This window comes from Salvelinus namaycush, chromosome 14 (assembly GCF_016432855.1).
Source record: "Salvelinus namaycush isolate Seneca chromosome 14, SaNama_1.0, whole genome shotgun sequence".
Taxonomy (NCBI): domain Eukaryota; kingdom Metazoa; phylum Chordata; class Actinopteri; order Salmoniformes; family Salmonidae; genus Salvelinus; species Salvelinus namaycush.
The window spans coordinates 14,861,945-14,884,105 of record NC_052320.1 but is presented as its reverse complement, the minus strand read 5'-3'; the positions used below and the strand labels follow the sequence as shown (position 1 = coordinate 14,884,105).

The following is a 22,161-nucleotide window of genomic DNA, read 5'->3' as shown; positions in this document are numbered from 1 at the left end:
AAGCCTCCTCTTCACAAGAGTGCTACCCCTAGATACAGAGACAGTTCCTTGAAGTTTGTGTACTAGCAGCATGATATTCTACTGTAAGAGTTGAAAGTGCACTTGATAATGTATACATGCCACGTACTGCACTGCTCTGGTCTGGTCTGGCTCTACACTGAGGAAAGCTCCAGGGCGCTCCAGCTCCTTGCCTGGCAAGTACTCATAAAGCATGTGCTAATCAGCTCTGTGAACCTCCTCTCCTCCAGCCCTGTGTGTGTGCGTGCCATTCCATCGCACCAATCTGAGCCAACAAGGAACTTTCTCTCTACATTAGCCCAACTAGATAGAGGTTTGAAGTCGGGGATACCTTTGAAGAGACTCTCTGTGAATCCCAAACCAGCCCCTCGTCCCTACCAACTCGCTTGGAGGGCCCTCCGTTTTCACGTGTTGCTGACAAAACTCAGAGGGGGAATTCAAGAGCGACGAGGAGATCAAATTAACCTTTCAACTTCGGGACACACTCGTGACTTTATTGATGCAGTTCATATTCCACATTTAAATATATAAAACGACCATGAAATTCTAATGAAAAAATATCCCCTATCGTTTTACAAGATATATAAACCTCTATCATCAATCAATAAAATGTATTTATGAAGCCCTTTTTACATCAGCAGATGTCACAAAGTGCTTATACAGAAAACCAGCCTAAATCCCCAAAGAGCAAGCAATGCAGATGTAGAAGCACGGTGTTTAGGAAAAACTCCCTAGAAAGGCAGTAACCTAGAGAAGAACCAGTAACAGTTTAACATTTAATTTGGGAGGTATTTCATATGTGTCAAGCCTTGAAATCAGACATAAACAAATACAGGTGGTTTATAATTAGGCATGCCTCTCCATTATTTTGTGTGAAATTCCGCAATCTAAAAAACAAGGTGGTTATGGGATACCACTTCACTCTGAAGCCGGCGGAGTAGCTGGCTCGGTCAAAGTGGCAATAGGAGGGTCTAATAAGCCCCTAAACCTTCCATAATTTTCACTCCCTCAGCTTTGGGACACTTGTGCATATGGCGGAGTCATTTTAAAGTATATTGAATTTACAGAGCAGTGAACATCATCATCATGGAGTGTTTTCTATCCATGTCTGAGGCCAGTTTGATGTAAACATGGTGTGGAACCAGAAGACTTTCCCGTGAAATGCTGGTATCCCTTTCATACACAGACCAAAATCCCACTAATTTACCATGGCTGCATTTTTATACCAGCTTTTCTGTCCATCTGAAAGGTGTAGGGGGAATATAAAACCCACCTGAAGATCTAGTCATGATTCCTGAATTTTTACAGACCCTGTAGCCAAAATAGAGCTATTGTTTCTGCGGGACTGGTTCTCTGAATTTTTTTGCAAGTAAATTAATAAACACTTCCCTAAATAGAAATGCAAACAGCCCCCATGGTTTAACACCCCCCCCCCCCCCCCCCCCCCCCCCCCCGCCCACCACCACCACCCCTCCCAATTTGCCAGTTACACACTGATATGTATGAACGGGGTATACCTGCAAATAAGTGGTCAATAAGGGTTTGTTTGAAAGGGGGTAATATCAACATATTTTTTGCAGGTCTGAAATGGGTGTAGTCTAGTTACTGTATGATTTCATTGAAGTTAGTGTAGGAGGAGGCTGACAGACCAGACCCACTGCAGACCTCACACACTGCCTTATTAATGCTCAGCAAGAAAAGGCATCTTCAGGTGTGTGTGTTGTGTATCTCCCCCTCTGTTTGGTGAAGATGGGCTTGGGTTAAGGTGATGGTTAGAGGGGAGGAACAGAGGCAGGCCTTATTAGAGAGGGGATGTCTGAGGCCAGAGCGGAGCCAGTGAGGTGGCGTCTGGGGAGGGGAGCGCGTGAGGCTAGGAGGAGGCTGGGAGGCGCCCACCATCGTCCCTGTCTCGGATAATGAGTTGAGATTGCCTGATCCGTCTCCACGCTCCGCTGGATTCTCAAGTAATTTACAGAGAGAGAGAGAGAGACGCCCTGACTTTGATGGTGATAGATGTTTTGAGCTTTCCTGCATTTAGCACAAAAGAAAAAGGTTGGAGGTAGAAAGAGAGAGAGAAAGAGACAGGGAGCGATGAGAATGCGCTGGTTAGGGTAGCGTGTCTGATGCCGGATTGATGTTGCAGTACGACCAGGGTCGGTTTTAGACCTCAGAAACTTTTAATGCTGTTTTCTCCCTGTGCGCTCCCTTCCCTGTAGCCCAGACTTGGCATAGACCGCCAATGGAGGCTTTTGTGTTAAAGTCTGGGCATTATTCCCAAAGCCCCACTGTCAGACTTGGGAAGGAGTGAGTGAACCTTCAACCCTCCCTCTGGCCTCCACCTGTCCTGCAGCAGTTTACACCTCCAGCCTGTGTTGAATGTGTTGGACTGCTTCATGCAGACTTTCCCTTTACAGTAAATGCTCCAGTGTCTATTGCCCACCCCAAATGTATTAGGTACAGTTGAAGTCGGAAGTTTACATACACGTTAGCCAAATACATTTCAACTCAGTTTTTCACAATTCCCGACATTTAATCCTAGTAATAATTCCCTGTCTTAGGTCAGTTAGGATCAGCACTTTATTTTAAGAATGTGAAATGTCAGAATAATAGTAGAGAGAATGATTTATTTCAGCTTTTATTTCTTTCATCACATTCCCAGTGGGTCAGAAGTTTACATACACTTAATTAGTATTTGGTAGCATTGCCTTTTAAATTGTTTAACTTGGGTCAAATGTTTCGGGTAGCCTTCCGCAAGCTTCCCACAACAAGTTGGGTGAATGTTTGCCCATTCCTCCTGACAGAGCTGGTGTAACTCAGGTCTGTAGGCCTACTTGCTTGCACACACTTTTTCAGTTCTGCCCACAAATGTTCTATAGGATTGAGGTCAGAGCTTTGCGATGGCCACTCCAATACCTTGACTTTGTTGTCCTTAAGCCATTTTGCCACAACTTTGGAAGCATGCTTGGGGTCATTGTCCATTTGGAAGACCCATTTGCGACCAAGCTTTAACTTCCTGACTGATGTCTTGAGATGTTGCTTCAATATATCCACATCATTTTCCATCTTCATGATGCCATCTATTTTGTGAAGTGCACCAGTCCCTCCTGCAGCAAAGCACCCACACAACATAATTCTGCCCCCTCCGTGCTTCACGGTTGGGATGGTGTTCTTCGGCTTGCAAGTCTCCCCCTTTTACCTCCAAACATAACAATGGTCATTATGGCCAAACGGTTCTATTTTTGTTTCATCAGACCAGAGGACATTTCTCCAAAAAGTACGATCTTTGTCCCCATGTGCAGTTGCAAACCGTAGTCTGGCTTTAATTATGGCGGTTTTGGAGCAGTGGCTTCTTCCTTGCTGATCGGCCTTTCAGGTTATGTCGATATAGGACTCGTTTTACTGTGGATATAGATACTTTTGTACCTGTTTCCTCCAGCATCTTCACAAGGTCCTCTGCTGTTGTTCTGGGATCGATTTGCACTTTTCGCACCAAAGTACGTTCATCTCTAGGAGACAGAAGGCATCTCCTTCCTGAGCGGTATGACGGCTGCGTGGTCCCATGGTGTTTATACGTGCGTACTATTGTTTGTACAGATGAACGTGGTACCTTCAGGCGTTTGGAAATTGCCGTACACCTCCAATTGACTCAAATGATGTCAATCAGAATCTAAAGCCATTACGTAATTTTCTGTAATTTTCCAAGCTGTTTAAAGGCACAGTCAACTTAGTGAATGTAAACTTCTGACCCACTGGAAATGTGATACAGTGAATTATAAGTGAAATAATTTGTCTGTAAACAATTGTTGGAAAAATGACTTGTGTCATGCTCAAAGTAGATGTCCTAACCGACTTGCCAAAACTATAGTTTGTTGACAAGAAATTTGTGGAGTGGTTGAAAAACGAGTTTTAATGACTCCAACCTAAGTGTAAACTTCCGACTTCAACTGTATATTTGTGCGTCTTTTTCCAGAAGCTAATGTACCCACATGGAGTAATATTCACCACCTTTTATGTTTTATAGAACTGCAGTTATTTTGTTTACAGTGGGTCCCAAACTGGGTCGCTGGATGTCATTTAGTAATTTCATTATTATACATTACATTTCTTAAAATCGGTCACAGGAAAATTTATCATCAGTTAAATGTTTTCAATCAGAAGTTTTTATAAATCAATTCTTTACCTATTCTTTTGGTCTGGGTGTGTTTTCATTGGTGGTTCACGAAGCAAAAGGTTTGGGAACCCCTGGCCTATAGGACAGTCTATATTTGTTGCTGAGATTGTGTCTGCCTTTTTCTAACGGTGTGCAGCTCAGTTCTGACCTCTCCCTGTGCTGTACTGAAGCTGCCACCTCATGTCTTAACCTACCTGAGCTCCTGATGTTGACAATTCTGCAGCCTCAGCGCTCTGATTGGCTGCCCTGCGCTGTTGTCGATGCGGCAAGTTTATTTTCATTTCAGACCCTGGGGTCACCGTCTTCTCCCCTGCCTGTCATAGGTCTCTGAGACACACAAGCTCCTCTGCCAGCACTACTCTAATCCTGTCAGGTTCACAAACACACTCATTCACTTTCTCTCTCTCGTACGCACGCATCCAAACCTGCTCTTCGCCATCAGCCGTCAGCTCCACTGTCCATCAGGACACACTTTGTAGATTTACTGAGTGCATTATGTTCGATCCACTCAGTCCGTTGGCAAGGGCAGAATATTCCCAGCAGCTTGGTTAACTACCCAAGCTGTTGGACCCTTCCTGGTTTATGGAAGTAGAGAGACCACAACAGCAGGCCGGCAGGTCAACCACCAGTGGTATCTATCTGCTTTGTAGCCTTGGGCGGGCCCCAGTGATCGAGGGCTGTTAATAACATGATTAATGGGAGTGTATGCTGTATCTGAGGCTTTAATTATGTGTGAACAGATCAAGGCAAGGCAAATGAACTCCGTATTTCCTCAGGATGACGTAAGTATGGTTCTACAGTAGATCTGAAGGAGCTGATGTTTTTCAGTCAGACAACCAAAGTACAAGTGAGGAAAAACCTATTGATCTATGTTTTAGATTGAACTTATGCTGCAGGGCAGATATTACACTGTTAGCACCCTGTCAACAGAGAGATGAGAAGACATATAGGAATTAAAACAACAGGTAAGAAACAGAGCGGGAAAGAGAATACATATATGCACTAGGTCTCTTAAGGCATGAGATGGAGGAGCTGGGAGTGAGAGAGAGGAGTGCTATTTAAGGAGGTGAAGAGAGATGGACAGCAGAGGGACGCGGAGAGGAGAGGGATGCCAGTCCAGGTCCCTCATCACTCAGTCTTAATGAAGAGCAATGTGTTCCTGGCTGCACAGGGCCTATACAGACCGCAGGCTTCTGTCCAACCAGACTGTCACACTGCAGTAATCACTGCTCCACACACAGCTGAATATGGACCAGACCAGTAGCTACACTTCTATAGCTGAATCCAGATAAGTAACTACAATTCTACAGCCAAAGCCAAATCAACTAATCATCAATACTCTTCACATACAGTATGTTATAACTTGCAGACGTATGTCTAAATTCATACTAGTAAAACTTTTGCCAGATGCAAAACTTCAAGAGCATAAGTAGGACAACAAGACAAGTTGTACAACAAAGTTTCCCTGTCTAGTGGCACTTTACTTTCTTCACTTAGTTTTCTTCTTTGGCAATTACATAGGTTAGTGTTCCATCCATGTGTAGGGTGAAGAGGCTGTCACAGCTCTATGACCTCTTGTGATTCAGTCAGTGTCCAGTGAAGAGGGTGACAGTGGTGACAGCCAGACCATCACCCTGTGAGAGAGAGCCAGTCCAGTGTGTTAGACTGAAGAGCCCCCTCTCTGCTCTCTGTGGCCCTCAGCAGAGCCTCATTAAAGAGGCAGGAGCCAGGCTGGGGAGGGACTTGCCCTAATCACTAGTTATCTATCTGACTGCAGCCCAGAACACACAGCAACACACACAGTAGAGGCATAGTCAAGCAGGCCTGCAGTGGAGAATCATTCCAATTATTTCAATGTGAATCCCCAGCGCGGCGAGCACACTGGTGTGTGAAGTCAAACACGGCAGTCGGAGGTTGGAAACTTTGGCCTCGCTCTCTCCACTTGTGTGATATGAGAGAAAGAAAGAGAGAGAGAGAGAGAGAGAGTGAGAGAGAGTGTGTGTAATGCTCAACATGAGCTCCTGATATATTTCATATTTTTTTGTTTTTAGAATGAGATAAACACTCTAATCGAAAAAGAATTCCAGACAAGAAGTGATGAACAACAACTCTATTCATTCAGAATAGAAAAAAAGTAAGTAGTTTTGACTCTAGCTAGCTAGCTACACAACAAAGACCTAGCCAGCAGACCAACAAGCTAGCCAGAAGAAACGAGCTAGAACAAACCTAGCAAGGGGAGTTAATACAACTACATCAAACGACCAAACTGACGCTAGCTAGCAACAGCAGCAGATGAACAAATCGGTTGCCATGGCAACGGGGCAGCAGAACAGAGCAGCAGTAGTAGCAGAGCCCACAGGCACCATGTTCCCACTCCCCCTCAGCGCAGAATCCATTCTCTACCCTAAAGAGGCCAAAAATGACACAACGAGGAAAGCTTTTAAACAGAAACTACTAAAGGGGAGGCCAGAAACCCTTTTTGCAGACCTCTACAAAAACGGTGACATGAGTAATCTCATCTTCCTCACTGACCAGCCAAATGCATGGCGCTCAGCAGTGTGCTCTCACTACCCATCCATAAAGAAAGAGGGAATCTGTAATGGGTGGAAGCTGAAAATCAAAGAGACAGACGACCCTGACAGCACCATGATAACAATCAACCTCTACAAGACTGGTACTGTCATGGTGCAAGGTAACATTAGGCTGTTTGAAACAGACTTTCAGACCATTAAGGAGAGAGCGGAGAGAGAGAAGGACACCACCAGTGACATGCCCTCCCACAAGACAAACTCCACCAGCACCACCCTCACCCCTACTCTCCCCACCCAAAAAGGCACATCCAGCACCTCTCTTCCCACCATAGTGGAGGACATGCCCCAGGAGGAGAGCGACCCCCTCAGTGCAGAGCAGGGTCAGGCCCTCCTCACCACCATGGCTGCCATGAGGGATGAGTTCACCAAAAATCTAAGAAAGTCATTGAGAAATATATCTAATCAAAAACACAGAGAACCAGACAACAAAAATATACGCCTTCAATATGGGGAAACACTCAAGCAATACAAACACACCCTAAGAACAAAAAAGGAACAGCACATTAGAAATCAGCTGGATGTAATCGAAGAATCCATAGAATCAAACCACTTCTGGGAGAATTGGAATAAATTAAACATACCTCATCATGAGGAATTGGCTATCCAAAATGGGGATATGTGGAGAAATCACTTTGCAAACCTCTACAGCAATATAACAAAGAGCCCAGAACAAAAAGATATACAAGAAAAATTACACATCCTTGAATCAGCAGTCAAAGACTATCAGAATCCTGTGGATACCCCAATTACAGAAGAATAATTATTGGAAAAACTATGCACTCTCCAACCCAAAAAGGCCTGTGGTGCTGATGGTATTTTAAATGAAATTATCAAATATACAGACCACAAATTCAAATTGGCTATACTCAAACTCTTCAACATTATCCTCACTGCAGGTATTTTCCCCGATATTTGGAATCAGGGATTGATCACACCAATCTATAAAAAGACAAATTTGATCCAAATAATTACAGAAGAATTTGCATTAACAGCAACTTGGGGAAAATTCTCTGCAGTATTATAAATAGCAGACTACATTATTTCCTTGACGAACACAACGTCCTGAGCAGAAGCCAGATTGGATTTCTAAAAAATGATCGTACAACAGACCACATTTACACCCTCCACACTCTAATTGATAAACAAGTAAACCAAAACAAAGGCAAAATCTACTCGTGTTTTGTAGATTTCAAGAAAGCATTTGTTTCAATTTGGCACGAAGGTCTTTTTTATAAACTAATAGAAAGTGGTATTGGAGGGAAAACATGATTTTATTAAATCAATGTACAGTAAAAACAAATGTGCGGTTAAAATTGGCAACAGGCAAACAGACTTCTTCTCTCAGGGACGGGGAGTGAAACAGGGCTGTCCAATAAGTCCAACACTATTTAACATCTACATTAATGAATTGGCAAAAGCATTCGAAGAATCGGCAGCACCTGGTATCACCCTACACAACACTGAAATCATGTGTCTGCTGTACGCAGATGACCTGGTGCACAGGTTCTGTCAGACCTGGGCTCTGACCATTAACCTAAAAAAAACAAATATAATGATATTCCAAAAAAGGTCCGGAAATAAGGATGACAAATATAAATTCTATTTGGACACAGTTCTATTAGAACACACCAAAAACTACACATATCTAGGACTAAATATCAGCAACACAGATAGCTTTCACATGGCTGTGAATGAGCTGAGAGACAAAGCAAGAAGAGCATTCTATGCCATTAAAAGGAACATCAAAATTCCAGATTCAAAAAAAAAAAATTAAATCCGTTATAGAACCAATTCAAATCAAATTTATTTACATAGCCCTTCTTACATCAGCTGATATCTCAAAGTCCTGTACAGAAACCCAGCCTAAAACCCCAAACAGCAAGCAATGCAGGTGTAGAATTGCTCTATATGGCAGTGAAGTATGGGGTCCAATCTCTAAAAATGAATTTACCAAATGGGACAAACATCCAATTGAAGAAAAAAAGAATTGCGGAGTTTTGCAAGACTGTATTGCAAGTGCAAAGAAAAACTCCAAATAACGCATGTAGAGCAGAATTGGGCCAATACCCCCTCCTCATTCGAATAGAAAAAAGAGCCATCAAATTTTACAACCATCTAAAAACAAGTGACCCCAAAACATTCCATCATACAGCTCTACAATGTCAAGAGATGAAACAAGAGAAGAGTCCCCTCAGCCAGCTGGTTCTGAGGCTCAGTTCACCAACCCAAACCAACCCCATAGAGCCTCAGGACAGCACTCAGAAAATCTGGCCCAACCAAATCATCACAAAACAAAAATAAAAATATATCACCTATTGGAAAGACACCACAAAAAGTAAACTTCCATGCTATTTGGCTCTAAACAGATAGTACATGGTGGCAGACTATCTGACCACTGTGACTGATAGAAAACTGAGGAAAACATTGACTAGGTACAGACTCAGTGAGCACAGTCTGGCTATAGAGACTGGTCGTCACAGACAAACCTGGCTGCCCAGAGAGGACAGGCTGTGCTCACTCTGCTCCAGGGGAGAGGTAGAGACAGAGCTGCATTTCCTATTACACTGTGACAAATACTCAGACCTAAGAGAATATTTATTTCCCAAAATTATAATTCAATACAAAGAATTTGAAACTTTAAAAGATGAAGAAAACATCTAATATTTATTGTGTAAAAAGCAATAATGTGCAGTTTTGGCAGCCAAATATGTATCCTCCTGCCACAACCTGAGGGACAGCCAGTGAAAAGTGCAAAGTAATGTCGATAATATTTCCCGTTTTGTTTTTCAAACCATGTCATGTGTCTTCTCAGTCATGTTGACACTGGTCTACTACCATTGCTTTAATGTATTGTTGTTCTCATTAATATTATTGTTGTTGTTAATGGTAATCCCATGTCCACTACTACTATTATTGCGGTTGGTCCCACCATTTATTTATTTATATATATATATATATGAGAGAGAGAATAAATAAGGGGCTGTAATTGTGTTTTTCTGTTTGTGTTTGACCTCCCTGTATATCTCTTTTATGTTTCTTCCTCGTTCTTTCTTTCACACTCCTTCACAGTGGATTCACTGGTTTAATGTTCTTATTGTCTGAGGCGTCGTCATAAAAAGCCTTTCCCTCCTTTCAGACATGAATTGATCCAGGCTCGGAGAAGCAGCCAATCAGATCCAAGACCATTATCTCTCTGGCGTCACCTTGCTATTTGGCACATTGTTTTCAGACAACACAACATGCAATAACGGCACACTTGACTAGTGAATAGCACGGCACATCGGAGGGAAATTTGTTTCCAATTTAGTCCAACAATTGTAAAGGTTTATGTAATGTTTGGTTTCAGGGCCTAAGTGTTGTTCAAGGAAAGGGTATACTGGAACATCTCTGTTATAATGGTATTCTAGAGCAAGGCAAGTCACAATCATGTTTTTCTTCCACTGACAAAAACAGTGAGGTAAATGTACAAGTGGATCGATTTGTTTTCTCCATCACAATACAAGACGTTGTGCGCATCTCTGCCTGTTTGGAGTCAAAACGATCAATGTATCTCTGTCACTAAGGTCTTCCAACTTAAAACCCGGCCTCTTCATTTGGTTCATAACCTGTGTCGTGTCTTTGGCCTCATTAAAAGTGAAGACTGTTATTTTATCAAATCAATTTTCTGTAAATATTATTCCGTGATTAAACTAATCATGTAAATTTAATTAACTAGAAAGTCGGGGCACCACGGAAAATCTTCAGATTACAAAGTTATAATTTTCCAAATATAACTTTTCAGATATTTTAATATCTGATCAATTAGTCTTCTATTAATGAATTATTCTTTATCTCGTCAGTCTCATTTCAAACATCGTAAATTGTTGGTTATCTGCACGAACCCAGCCTAAACTATGAATCATCTATACACCAATTGGCTTAATCATTTATTTACTAACTAACTAAATAATCACAGAAATGCATAACAAATTAACAGTAGATATTGGTTACTAACAATGATAGGGAAGATCCCCTTGTGGGCTAAACCGATATGACGGCTTGGTGGACAAAGGGAAGGGGGTATGAACTGAGAGAGCTGGAAAGACAAAATGGATCACTACACACAGTGGATAATTATATTCGTTGAAATGCTAATCCTTTGCACATGAACGCTCGCGCATTCGGGAATAATTGCAATCAATATATTTACGCCATTATGTAGTTGTCTTCTCTGTTGGAATCGTCGGTCAGTTCATCAGAGAGTCTCTGGCTACTCATGGTGGCGTCTCCTGATACTGTCTGTTGTATGGATACGTCAGGCGTCCATGGTTCTTAGAGTAGATGTTTCGGCGGTTGTCGGTATTCACATCCCAGGTTTACATCATTTCTAGCTGCAGACTAGTAATTAGTATCTAAGATTTGCTCTTATTCTGTAGGGATCGATAGTCTCAGAGTTTAACCATTTCCAGCCGTGTAGCCAATGCTCCACGTAGTATATTGTTTTCTAGTTTTGGTGCTCAAACCTGTACCACCTCAGCTTACACCGAGGTATGCGTGGTCTGAGAGGTTCATCTCAATCTGGAGATTCGTCCACCTTTCCAGCTGCAGTCTGTTAGGCTGTCATCTAGGACTCACTTCTTCTTGGGTGATCAATAGTTCAGTGTTCATACCATAATTTCACGTGTAGCACAAGCTGTCGCGTTTCCTGGCCTGTAGGGTTGAAATTAGAATGAGCCCTTTTTAAAAGTGAGGACAAGTCCTCCCATTTTTGGAATTTAGGTGACTTTGGGTCACGGGGGCTTTTATAGAAATTTAGAAAAGGGGTTGGTTCATAATTTACAACCAATGCCTATTCACTTGGGGTGTGGCTCCTGACAGTTAAACTTTACAATGAAGGCAAATTCTCTCATTTTAGAAGGTTAACATCACAGTACATAATTTCACAAGTAGTTTCATCTTTACTCATTCATGTTATACAATAATTAGATGCAAGCCTCATAAATGAGGAACCTGTATAAACAGAGTTAGGGTAATGAGGCTGTATTGTCTTTCATGAGGTCACAAACATGAAACAAAACGGACTGGGTCGTAGCTGGCTTCTCCACCGACCGTTTACACATTCTCCAAAATATGGATATTGTTAAATTCTCAAATTCTGGAATGTAGTAGAACTTGGCAGGAGTTCCTTTGTTCTACTGTGAAACACTCTCCCTCGATACTGCATGGCCAGGGAGAGTCTCTTTAAGGAATTTTTGATGTGGGGGTTAAGTTATAAAACTGTCCCCCCTCCTAACAGGAGAGGGGGGTTGTTCACATCTCTGCTAGCCAACTCACTGAAAGGGCTAGCGTCATTTCTCACTCTGTTTCTTTATCTCCCTCTCTTATTTCAGTCTCCGTCTTTCTCATTTCTCACTCTGTTTCTTTATCTCCCTCTCTTATTTCAGTCTCCGTCTTTCTCATTTCTCACTCTGTTTCTTTATCTCCCTCTCTTATTTCAGTCTCCGTCTTTCTCATTTCTCACTCTGTTTCTTTATCTCCCTCTCTTATTTCAGTCTCTGTCTTTCTCATTTCTCACTCTGTTTCTTTCGCTTTCTCAGCCCACATTCATTTATTCAGCTTTACCTCACCTGCCCATTAGCTGCTAAGCCCCTTGTTAGGACCAGAGAAAGCCCCACGTCTCACATACTGTATGGTCTTCCCAACCTCTAGTACTGTCAAGCTGGCACCCGCAGCGCATTTGGAAAGTATTCAGACCCCTTCCCTTTTTCCACATTTTGTTACATTACAGCCTTATTAAAAAATTGATTAAATAAATAAAAATCCTCATCAATCTTTATTTTATTTAACTTTTATTTAACTAGGCAAGTCAGTTAAGAACAAATTCTTATTTACAATGACGGCCTACTGGGGACAGTGGGTTAACTGCCTTGTTCAGGGGAAGAATGACAGATTTGACCTTGTCAGCTTGGATATTCGATCCAGCAACCTTTCGGTTACTGGCCCAACGCTCTAACCACTACCTAGTGGTTATAACCCATAATGACAAAGTGAAAACAAGTTTTTAGAAATGTATTAAAAATAAAAGACAGAAATACCTTATTTACATAAGTATTCAGACCCTTTGCTATGAGATTCGAAATTGAGCTTAGGTACATCCTGTTTGCATTGATCATCTTTGAGATGTTTCTAGAACTTGATTGGAGTCCACCTGTGGTAAATTCAATTGATTGGACATGATTTGGAAAGGCACACACCTGTCTATATAAGGTCCCAGTTGACAGTGCATGACAGTTGACAGTGCATGTCAGAGCAAAAACCAAGCCATGACGTTGAAGGAATTATCCGTAGAGCTCCAAGACAGGATTGTGTCGAGGCACAGATCTGGGGAAGGGTACCAAAAAATGTCTGCAGCATTGAAGGTCCCCAAGAACACAGGGGCCTCCATCATTCTTAAATGGAAGAAGTTTGGAACCACCAAGACTCTTCCTGAAGCTGGCCGCCCGGCCAAACTGAGCAATTGGGGGAGAAGGGCCTTGGTCATGGTGGTGACAAGAACCTTATGGTCACTCTGACAGAGCTCCAGAATTCCTCTGTGGAGATGGGAGAACCTTCCAGAAGGACAACCATCTCTGCAGCACTCAACCAATCAGGCCTTTATGGTAGATTGACTAGACGGAAGCCACTCCTCAGGTAAAGGCACATGACAGCCCGCTTGGAGTTGGCACCAAAAGGCACCTAAAGGACTCTCAGACCATGAGAAACAAGATTCTCTGGTCTGATGAAACCAAGATTGAACTCTTTGGCCTGAATGCCAAGCATCACGTCTGGAGGAAACCCGGCACCATCCCTACGGTGAAGTGTTGTTGTGGCAGCATCATGCTATGGGGATGTTTTTCAGCGGCACGGACTGGGAGACTAGTCAGGATCAAGGGAAAGATTAACAGAGCAAAGTATAGCGAGATCTTTGATGAAATCCTGCTCCAGAGCGCTCAGAACCTCAGACTGGGGTGAAGCGTCACCTTCCAACAGAACAACGACCCTAAGCACACAGCCAAGACGACGCAGGTGGCTTCGGGACAAGTCTCTGAATATCCTTGAGTTGCCCAGCCAGAGCCCAGACTTTAACCCGGTCGAACATCTCTGGAGAGACCTGAAAATAGTTGTGCCGCAACGATCCCCATCCAACCTGACAGAGCCTAAGAGGTTCTGCCGAGAAGAATGGGAGAAACTCCCCAAAAACAGGTGTGCCAAGCTTGTAGCGTCGTACCCAGGAAGACTCAAGGCTGTAATCGCTGCCAATGGTGCTTCAACAAACTATTTTTACTTTATTTATTTTTAACCTTTATTTAACTAGGCAAGTCAGTTAAGAACAAATTCTTATTTACAATGACAGCCTTCCGGGGAACAGTGGGTTAACTGCCTTGTTCAGGGGCACTTTGTTATTGTGTGTAGATTAATGTGGAACAAAAACAATTTAATACATTTTAGAATAAGGCTGTAACGTAACAAAATATGGAAAATGTCAAGGTTCTGAATACTTTCCGAATGCCTTCCAGAATACATTGACGATTGATAAAGCTATATCTCACCTCTTGAGTAGTTTCTACCACGGTACGGCAAAGTGGTCTAGCATTAACAGTGATGTGTTAAACATTGTCTTGCTCTACCCCTTCCCCTCTCTCTCTCTCTCTCTTTCCCTTTTCTATCCTCCATCTCTTTTGTTGTTTCACTGAGTGCTATCGAACAGCACATCAAGATGAATCCAAAGCCACCATTTTGGGCTTTCATTAGCGCTGTGGCCCAGGCGGCACCGTCAACACAAAGCTTTCAAACGTCCATCAGTGAAGGGATGGACACAATGGGCTCCAGGGGTTGTGGCTGACCTTTCCACAGAACCTCTCCTCTTGCGCCACCAGCCTCTCTCTTTCTCTGTCTGTCTCTCTCTCTCTGTCGCTCTGTGTGATAGATCAGATCATAACACAGGTCCAGGGTCCACGTATGTTGGAGTTGAAAGCCACCTCAAATGCTGAACAATCGTCACACTTTGGCTTTTCTGTAGCGCATTTCACAGAACGCCTGTGCCTGGGGCTGGGCCCTGTTTTATCCCCATGGGTGAAAGGCTGTGTAAGGCCCCCAGCTGAGATAAATGTACAGCCTGCCTGGCCGTCTGGGGGGGGGCAAATAGTTCAATTTCTCCCCTTTTCTAAAATGTTTTAATAAAATAAACGTGTTGTTTTTTGTGGCATCCTGACTTTCCCACTCAAGGCTGGGTTGATGTGCTCACTTTCATGTGCAACTTCAAAGCAATTGATCCCTCTCCTCGTCAATACAATCATCAGAAATAATACATGGAAAATTGTAAATAATACATCAGGGGCTAGGAGCAGCTATCTCTCCACACAGGAAAGCTCTTAGTGGAAAAACAGGCACTTGCATCACATCTCTGGAAAAAAATGTCCTTGCCTGCCTGTCTCTGTGGCGGAGTGGAGGTTATCGCCCAGGAATTCCAATTGCCTGCCAGTCATCAGATAAGATGAATTTCCAATTGAGCTAAGCCTTGGCCATGGAGAAAGGACGAGTGCTCGGTTCTTTTCCTTTATGCCCCAAAACTATCTGAGCAGAGAATAAATGCCATTGCCACTGCCATGGAGGAATCAGGCTAGTATAACTTGCCTCTCAGATGGAATGTTGTCACCAGATGGTTGAGATGTGTTCCTGGTGGTAAAAATGGACTGCTTTCTAAACTGAATGAGTATCGGTGACATACAGCATAAATTCACTTTCCACAAATGAAGTATGGAAGTTACAAAATAATGATTTATTTTTAATTGATAAAGATGAAAGAAAAGAAGAGTCTAATCATCAATAATGTACAGACACTCCTTTTCATTCTCTACCTTCAGCTGGTTAGATGGCTCTGTCTGGACACGCGGGTTAGCCTTTTTTGGCATGAATCTTGTTCTGGAGGCAGCTCTGCAGAGTCGTCACTAGCTGGCACAGCCACAAAGTCATACAATCTGATTTTAAACCTAACTTTAACCCTAACCACACTGCTAACCTTAATGCCTAACCCTAAACATAAATTAAGACCAAAAAACACATTTTTGTTTTTATAAACTTTTGCAATATAGACAATTTTGACTTTGCAGCTGGCCTATCCAAGGGGAAATCGCTCAGTTCTGCCTCTAGGACACAGAACAGCATCAGACCGATTTGACATCACTCCCAGACACAGTCAGAGAGGTCATAGTTCGCATATACAGTGGCAAGAAAAAGTATGTGAACCCTTTCGAATTATCTGGATTTCTGCATAAATTGGTCATCAAATTTGATCCAAGTCACAACAATAGACAAACATAGTGTGCTTAAACTAATAACACACACATTATTGTATTCTTCTTGTAGGTTGGAAAATATATGTGAACCCCTGGAGTCCAATCAATGAGACGAGATTGGAGATGTTGGTTAGAGCTGCCTTGCCCTGTAAAAAACACTCACAAAATTTTTGCTATTCACAAGAAGCATTGCCTGATATGAACCATGCCTCGAACAAAAGAGATCTCAGAAGACCTAAGATTAAGAATTGTTGACTTGCATAAAGCTGGAAAGGTTTACAAAAGTATCTCTAAAAGCCTTGATGTTCATCAGTTCATGGTAAAACAAATTGTCTATAAATGGAGAAAAGTCAGCACTGTTGCTACTCTCCCTAGGAATGTCTGTCCTGCTAAGATGACTGCAAAATCACAGTGCAGAATGCTCAATGAGGTTAAGAATCCTAGAGTGTCAGCTAAAGACTTACAGAAATCTCTGGAACATGCTAACATCTCTATTGACGAATCTACGATACATAAAACACTAAACAAGAATGGTATTAATGGGAGGACACCACGGAAGAAGCCACTGCTGTCCAAAAAAAAACATTGCTGCAGGTCTGAAGTTTTCAAAAGTGCACCTGGATATTCCACAGCGCAACTGGCAAAATATTCTGTGGACAGATGAAACTACAGTAGAGTTGTTTGGAAGGAACACACAACACTATGTGTGGAGAAAAAAAAGGCACAGCACACCAACATCAACCTCATCCTAACTGTAAATTATGGTGGAGGGAGCATCATGGTTTGGGGCTGCTTTGCTGCCTCGGGGCCTGGACAGCTTGCTATCATGGACGGAAAAATGAATTCCCAAGTTTATCAAGACATTTTGCAGGAGAATGTAAGCCTATCTGTCCGCCTATTTAAGCTCAACAACAGAATGGCCTAAACAGAAGAAAATATGCCTTCTGGTGTGGTCCAGTCAGAGTCCTGACCTCAACCCGATTTGAGATGCTGTAGCATGACCTCAAGAGAGCTATTCACACCAGACATCCCAAGAATATTGCTGAACTGAAACAGTTTTGTGAAGAGGAATGGTCCAAAATTCCTCATGACTATTGTGCAGGTCTGTTCTGTAACTACAGAAAACGTTTAATTGAGGTTATTGCTGCCAAAGGAGGGTCAACCAGTTATTAAATCCAAGGGTTCACATACTTTTTTTTGCACTGTGAATGTTTACACAGTGTGTTCAATAAAGACATGAAAACGTATAATTGTTTGTGTGTTATTAGTTTAAGCAGACTGTGTTTGTCTCTTGTTGTGACCTAGATGAAGATCAGATCAAATTTTATGACCAATTTATGCAGAGAAATCCAGGGATCTCCAAAGGGTTCACATACTTTTTCTTGCTACTGTATGTTCTCTTCTGGGTTGACCTCTCATCACTGTGGTGATTATTTAGAAGTCAGCGGTCAACATGCTGTTGTCTGACCCCAGTGGTCAGAGCTTCCTGCTGAGGAAAACCTCTTAGCTAATCAAGACTGACCCTACTAAAGCTCAAACACTACTATAGCTCCCACGAGAGCTATAGGGGAACCGATTACATTTTTAAAGGTGTGTGTGTGTCTGTCTGTCTGTAAGTGTGTTTAACGGTATTGTGTTGACTCTGACTGGAGTTAGAGTTAGTCAATAGATTTCCCCCCCAGATAAAGTGAAACAAGTGCGCACTTGCAGAGCAGGTATTCACACTGTGGGAACTTAATTGGCAAGTCTCTCCCTAACACACACACACACACACACACATACTTTCCCTGCAGGTGGAGGCGTTGGTTTGTGGCGAGCAGCCACGTCCCTCACACTGCTCTGATGGGATATGTTGTGGTCTTGGTCGTGACGTAAGGGGTATTGATTCTGCTGCTCTCTGATTGGCTGTGTGTCTCGGCAGGCTTCTCAGGGTGTACTAACCTCACGCTGCAGGTCAATATCCCATTTTGCATCCTGTCTGGATCCTGCCTGGCCTGCCAAGGTTCCGAACGTTGTTCCAGATGAACCACTGTAACATGCCGTTATTCCTGCCCCCTCTGCAGCAGCACTTTGCTCTCCATGCTTGGCCCTGTCGTTCTGTTGAGTGTCTGGATGCTTTCAGAGCTCTGGCCAAATGAATACATGAGGATGCAGGAAGTGCTCTATGAATCACCTGGAACCAATTTGTGCACCAAATCCAGTTATGATGCTGTCAGAGCCTACAGTACCCACTGGGCACAGACTTCTGTTCAACGTTTAGTTTTGATTTACATTTGGTTGAGGTGTCAACGAATGTCAATTCAATGTGAAATCAACCAAAATGTCACCATGTCATTGGATTCACATAGATTTATTTTTTAAATGGTTTGGAAACAACATTGATTTCTTTTAACCCGTTTTTGCCCAGTGGGTACATTCTAGAAACGTTTTTAAAGACTAAGGCCATCACTGACAAGCTAATGATTTCTTTCCAATTTCTTTCCATCATCTTTGCTTCTTTCTCTGAATGAATGGACAAACTGTGGCTGTACAGTATGCTTCTTTGTTGTTGTCAGAGATGAAGAGGTCTTCTCCAACAGTAATCTATGAGTACTCTCTATGAAAGTGCCAGTGGTTCCGCCCCACCGAGAGAATCACTACAATTACCTGACCTGACCATAGACATTATTCGGGCTGACTTTTGGTGGGTGCTGATTAGAAGAGAGACTCCTTCCCCTAGTCACACATACTATTCACACCCCTGACCTAAGCGTCACAGCACTAAGGTCAGGGGGCGGGGCAGACGGTATTATCTAATGGACAGGTCTGACAGAGGAGTGGAAATCATGGTGCTCGCCTTACAAGACCGAAGGGGGTCAGGGGCTTGGTAGACATTTTGTTAACAATTGAGCTGAAGTGAGTTTGAAGACGTGTGTGTGTGGTTGGGCTGTGTATTGATCTGAAGTATTGGTGATTTGACATGGTCCTCTCCTTGTTTTCAGAACCTGCTGGTAAACCGTGGATGAAGAGCAGTGGAAAAGGCTGAATGAAACTAATGTCCAGGAACAGTTTTACTGCAGCACATGACTGGCACTTCCAAATGTCTCGCTGATTCATATTTAGGGGCAAAGAGCTGCTTTGGTGTTAGCATAATGCCTTTTATACATTGTTTTAATCATTTTATCTTAATTTTGAAGCTGCACTACGTAGACGCTCCTGTACATTTTTACAGGGTAAAATAGATATTTGAAAGAGGACTGACTGAAGATGGTTTTAAGTTGTATTCTGTTTTGTATTTTTTAACAATATACTCAGGACTTCCTGACCATTTATCAGGTTTCTATCATATCCATTCCATTATTTCATCAATTAAACCGTATCCCTATGCTGATGTCTGTCTGGTTCTTGGTTTGGCTATAGCTATGCCTGTATAGTACTTGTAAGTGGCTATATTGAACCACTTTCTTCTGTTTCTTTGTAAAACTCAGAACGCACGTAGAAAGCAACACATTTCTTCTTGGTCATTCATTCTCTTTTCTCTTGACATTTATTCTCGTTCTGTTTCTTGGTGTTTATTCTCGTTCTGTTTCTTGGCGTTTATTCTCGTTCTCTTGGCATTTATTCTTGTTCTCTTTTTTAATATTTATTCTCGTTCTGTTTCTTGACATTTATTCTGTTTCTTGGAGTTTTATTCATAGAGAAAATATGTCATCCTGTGATAGATGTGTTTCTGGGGTTGCCATGGCAACAGGAGAGTGAGGGTGGGTAGTAGATGATAACCCTGGTTGTCTGTTCGAAAGACCAGCTCATGCAGGTGTTTGAGCTGCCTGGGAGCATGTTATCCAGCCCACCAGAGACGCTCTCCTCTCTATTCAAAGGCGAAAACATCAAGGCAGTTTAATTTTGGTATGACAGAGATGAGATGTGGTCAAGAAGAGGAGGTGTTACACCTCACCAGTGGTTTAAACAACTGGAAAGTGCCTCAACCACAGAAGCACCCATCCCCATTTGGCTGTCATCACAAAGATCAAGTGGTGTTTCCTATTGGCCCAATTCATTAAAGCACTGCTAACAGTCAAACTTCTGAGGGGAATACTGTCTGTACTCCTAGGAGAGGAGGCTGTGGCTGTGATTGATCTCAGAGCAGGGGGGGTTTCACGTCAAGCCGTGGTGAAACAGAATTTGTAGCCTGACATGCAGGGGTGGATGGGTGTATAACAGACGCAGAACAGGACGACGGAGCCTCAATCTTTCTGCCATGCGTCTCTTATGAGGAGCGCTGCCTTTCATAAGGTTCTCAATCAGAGTGCTGTGAGGAGTGACAGGGTAAAGCGACCTCACACACAACCCTGTAGAGGAAATGGAGAGAAAGGATCCAAGGCCATCATAATAACCTTGTGACAACAGTAGTACTATTGTCTTGGACACCCCCACATGTGCCTCTGACATGTTGAGGATGATAACCCTTTGGGCAAACAATGTGGGAGGTGGTGGGCTGTGTTATTAGAGGAGCACTGGCTTATCCAGTCATATCACTGGGGCTGCTGGGAGGAGGAGTCCATGGAGGCTAGACACACCCAGCTGACATTTATCCTCAAATACCAGGCTACACAGACCCCCCCCCCCCCCTTCACTTATTAGCTCTTCTTCTGCCTGCTCTGTGTGTCAAGAGGAGAATAATTACAGCAGTGTGTAGGTTCGGACGGTCAGATATCTGCTTTATTGCTTTTTGCATTCTGCTGGAGTCATCGCATGTCAAGTGGTGTAAGTAAGGAACACCATCCTTCATTTTTTTAAATGTATTTATTTCACCTTTATTTAACCAGGTAGGGTAGTTGAGAACAAGTTCTCATTTACAACTGTGACCTGGCCAAGATAAAGCAAAGCAGTGTGACACAAACAACACAGAGTTACACATGGAATAAACAAACATACAGTCAATAACACAATAGAGAAAGTCTATATACAGCATGTGCAAATGATATTGGATAAGGGGGGTGAGGCAATAAATAGGCCATAGTGGCGAAATTATTACAGTATGGCAAATTAAACACTGGGGTGATAGATGTGCAGAAGATGAGTGTGCAAGTAGCGGTACTGGGGTGCAAAGGAGCAAAATAAATAACAATATGGTGATGAGGTAGTTGGATGGGCTATTTACAGATGGGCTATGTACAGGTGCAGTGATCTGTGAACTGCTCTGACAGCTGGTGCTTACAGCTAGTGAGGGAGATATGAGTCTCCAGCTTCAGTGATTATTGCAGTTCGTTCCAGTCATTGGCAGCAGAGAACTGGAAGGAGGAATTGTTTTTGGGGATGACCAGTGAAATATACCTGCTGGAGCGCGTGCTGCGGGTGGGTGCTGCTATGGTGACCAGTGAGCTGAGATAAGGTGGGGCATTACCTAGCAACGATATGAAGCGAGGGCCAGCCAACAAGTGCATACAGGTCGCAGTGGTGGGTAGTTTATGGGGCTTTGGTGACAAAACGGATGGCACTGTGATAGACTGCATCCAATTTGCTGAGTAGAGTGTTGGAGGCTATTTTGTAAATGACATCGCCGAAGTCAAGGATCGGTAGGATAGTCAGTTTTACAAGGGTATGTTTAGCAGCATGAGTGAATGATGCTTTGTTGCGATATAGGAAGCGGATTCTAGATTTAATTTTGGATTGGAGATGCTTAATGTGAGTCTGGAAGGAGAGTTTACAGTCTAACCAGACACCTAACTATTTGTAGTTGTCCACATATTCTAAGTCAGTACCGTCCAGAGTAGTGATGCTGGACGGGTGGGTAGGTGTGGGCAGCGATCGGTTGAAGAGCATGCATTTAGTTTTGCTTGCATTTAAGAGCAGTTGGAGGCCACGGAAGGAGAGTTATATGGCATTGAAGCTTGTCTGGAGGTTAGTGAACACAGTGTCCAAAGAAGGGCCAGAAGTATACAGAATGGTGTTTTATGCGTAGAGGTGGATCAGAGAATCACCAGCAGCAAGAGCGACATCATTGATGTATACAGAGAAAAGAGTCGGCCCGAGGATGGAACCCTGTGGCACCCCCATAGAGACTGCCAGAGGTCCGGAAAACAGGCCC

The 22,161-nt window shown here is 43.0% G+C and overlaps 1 protein-coding gene across 2 annotated transcripts in view; it reads left to right on the top strand.

Moving 5' to 3' along the window:
* Nucleotides 1-19,464, top strand: part of chchd6a (coiled-coil-helix-coiled-coil-helix domain containing 6a) — a 74,902-nt gene extending 55,438 nt beyond the window's left edge. For both annotated transcript variants that reach the window (XM_039008030.1, XM_039008031.1), the window contains one exon: nt 19,076-19,464. In XM_039008030.1, coding sequence (XP_038863958.1) covers nt 19,076-19,099 — 24 coding nt within the window. In that variant the 3' untranslated portion in view covers nt 19,100-19,464. The remainder of the gene's footprint in view (nt 1-19,075) is intronic.
* Nucleotides 19,465-22,161: the final 2,697 nt, after the last annotated feature.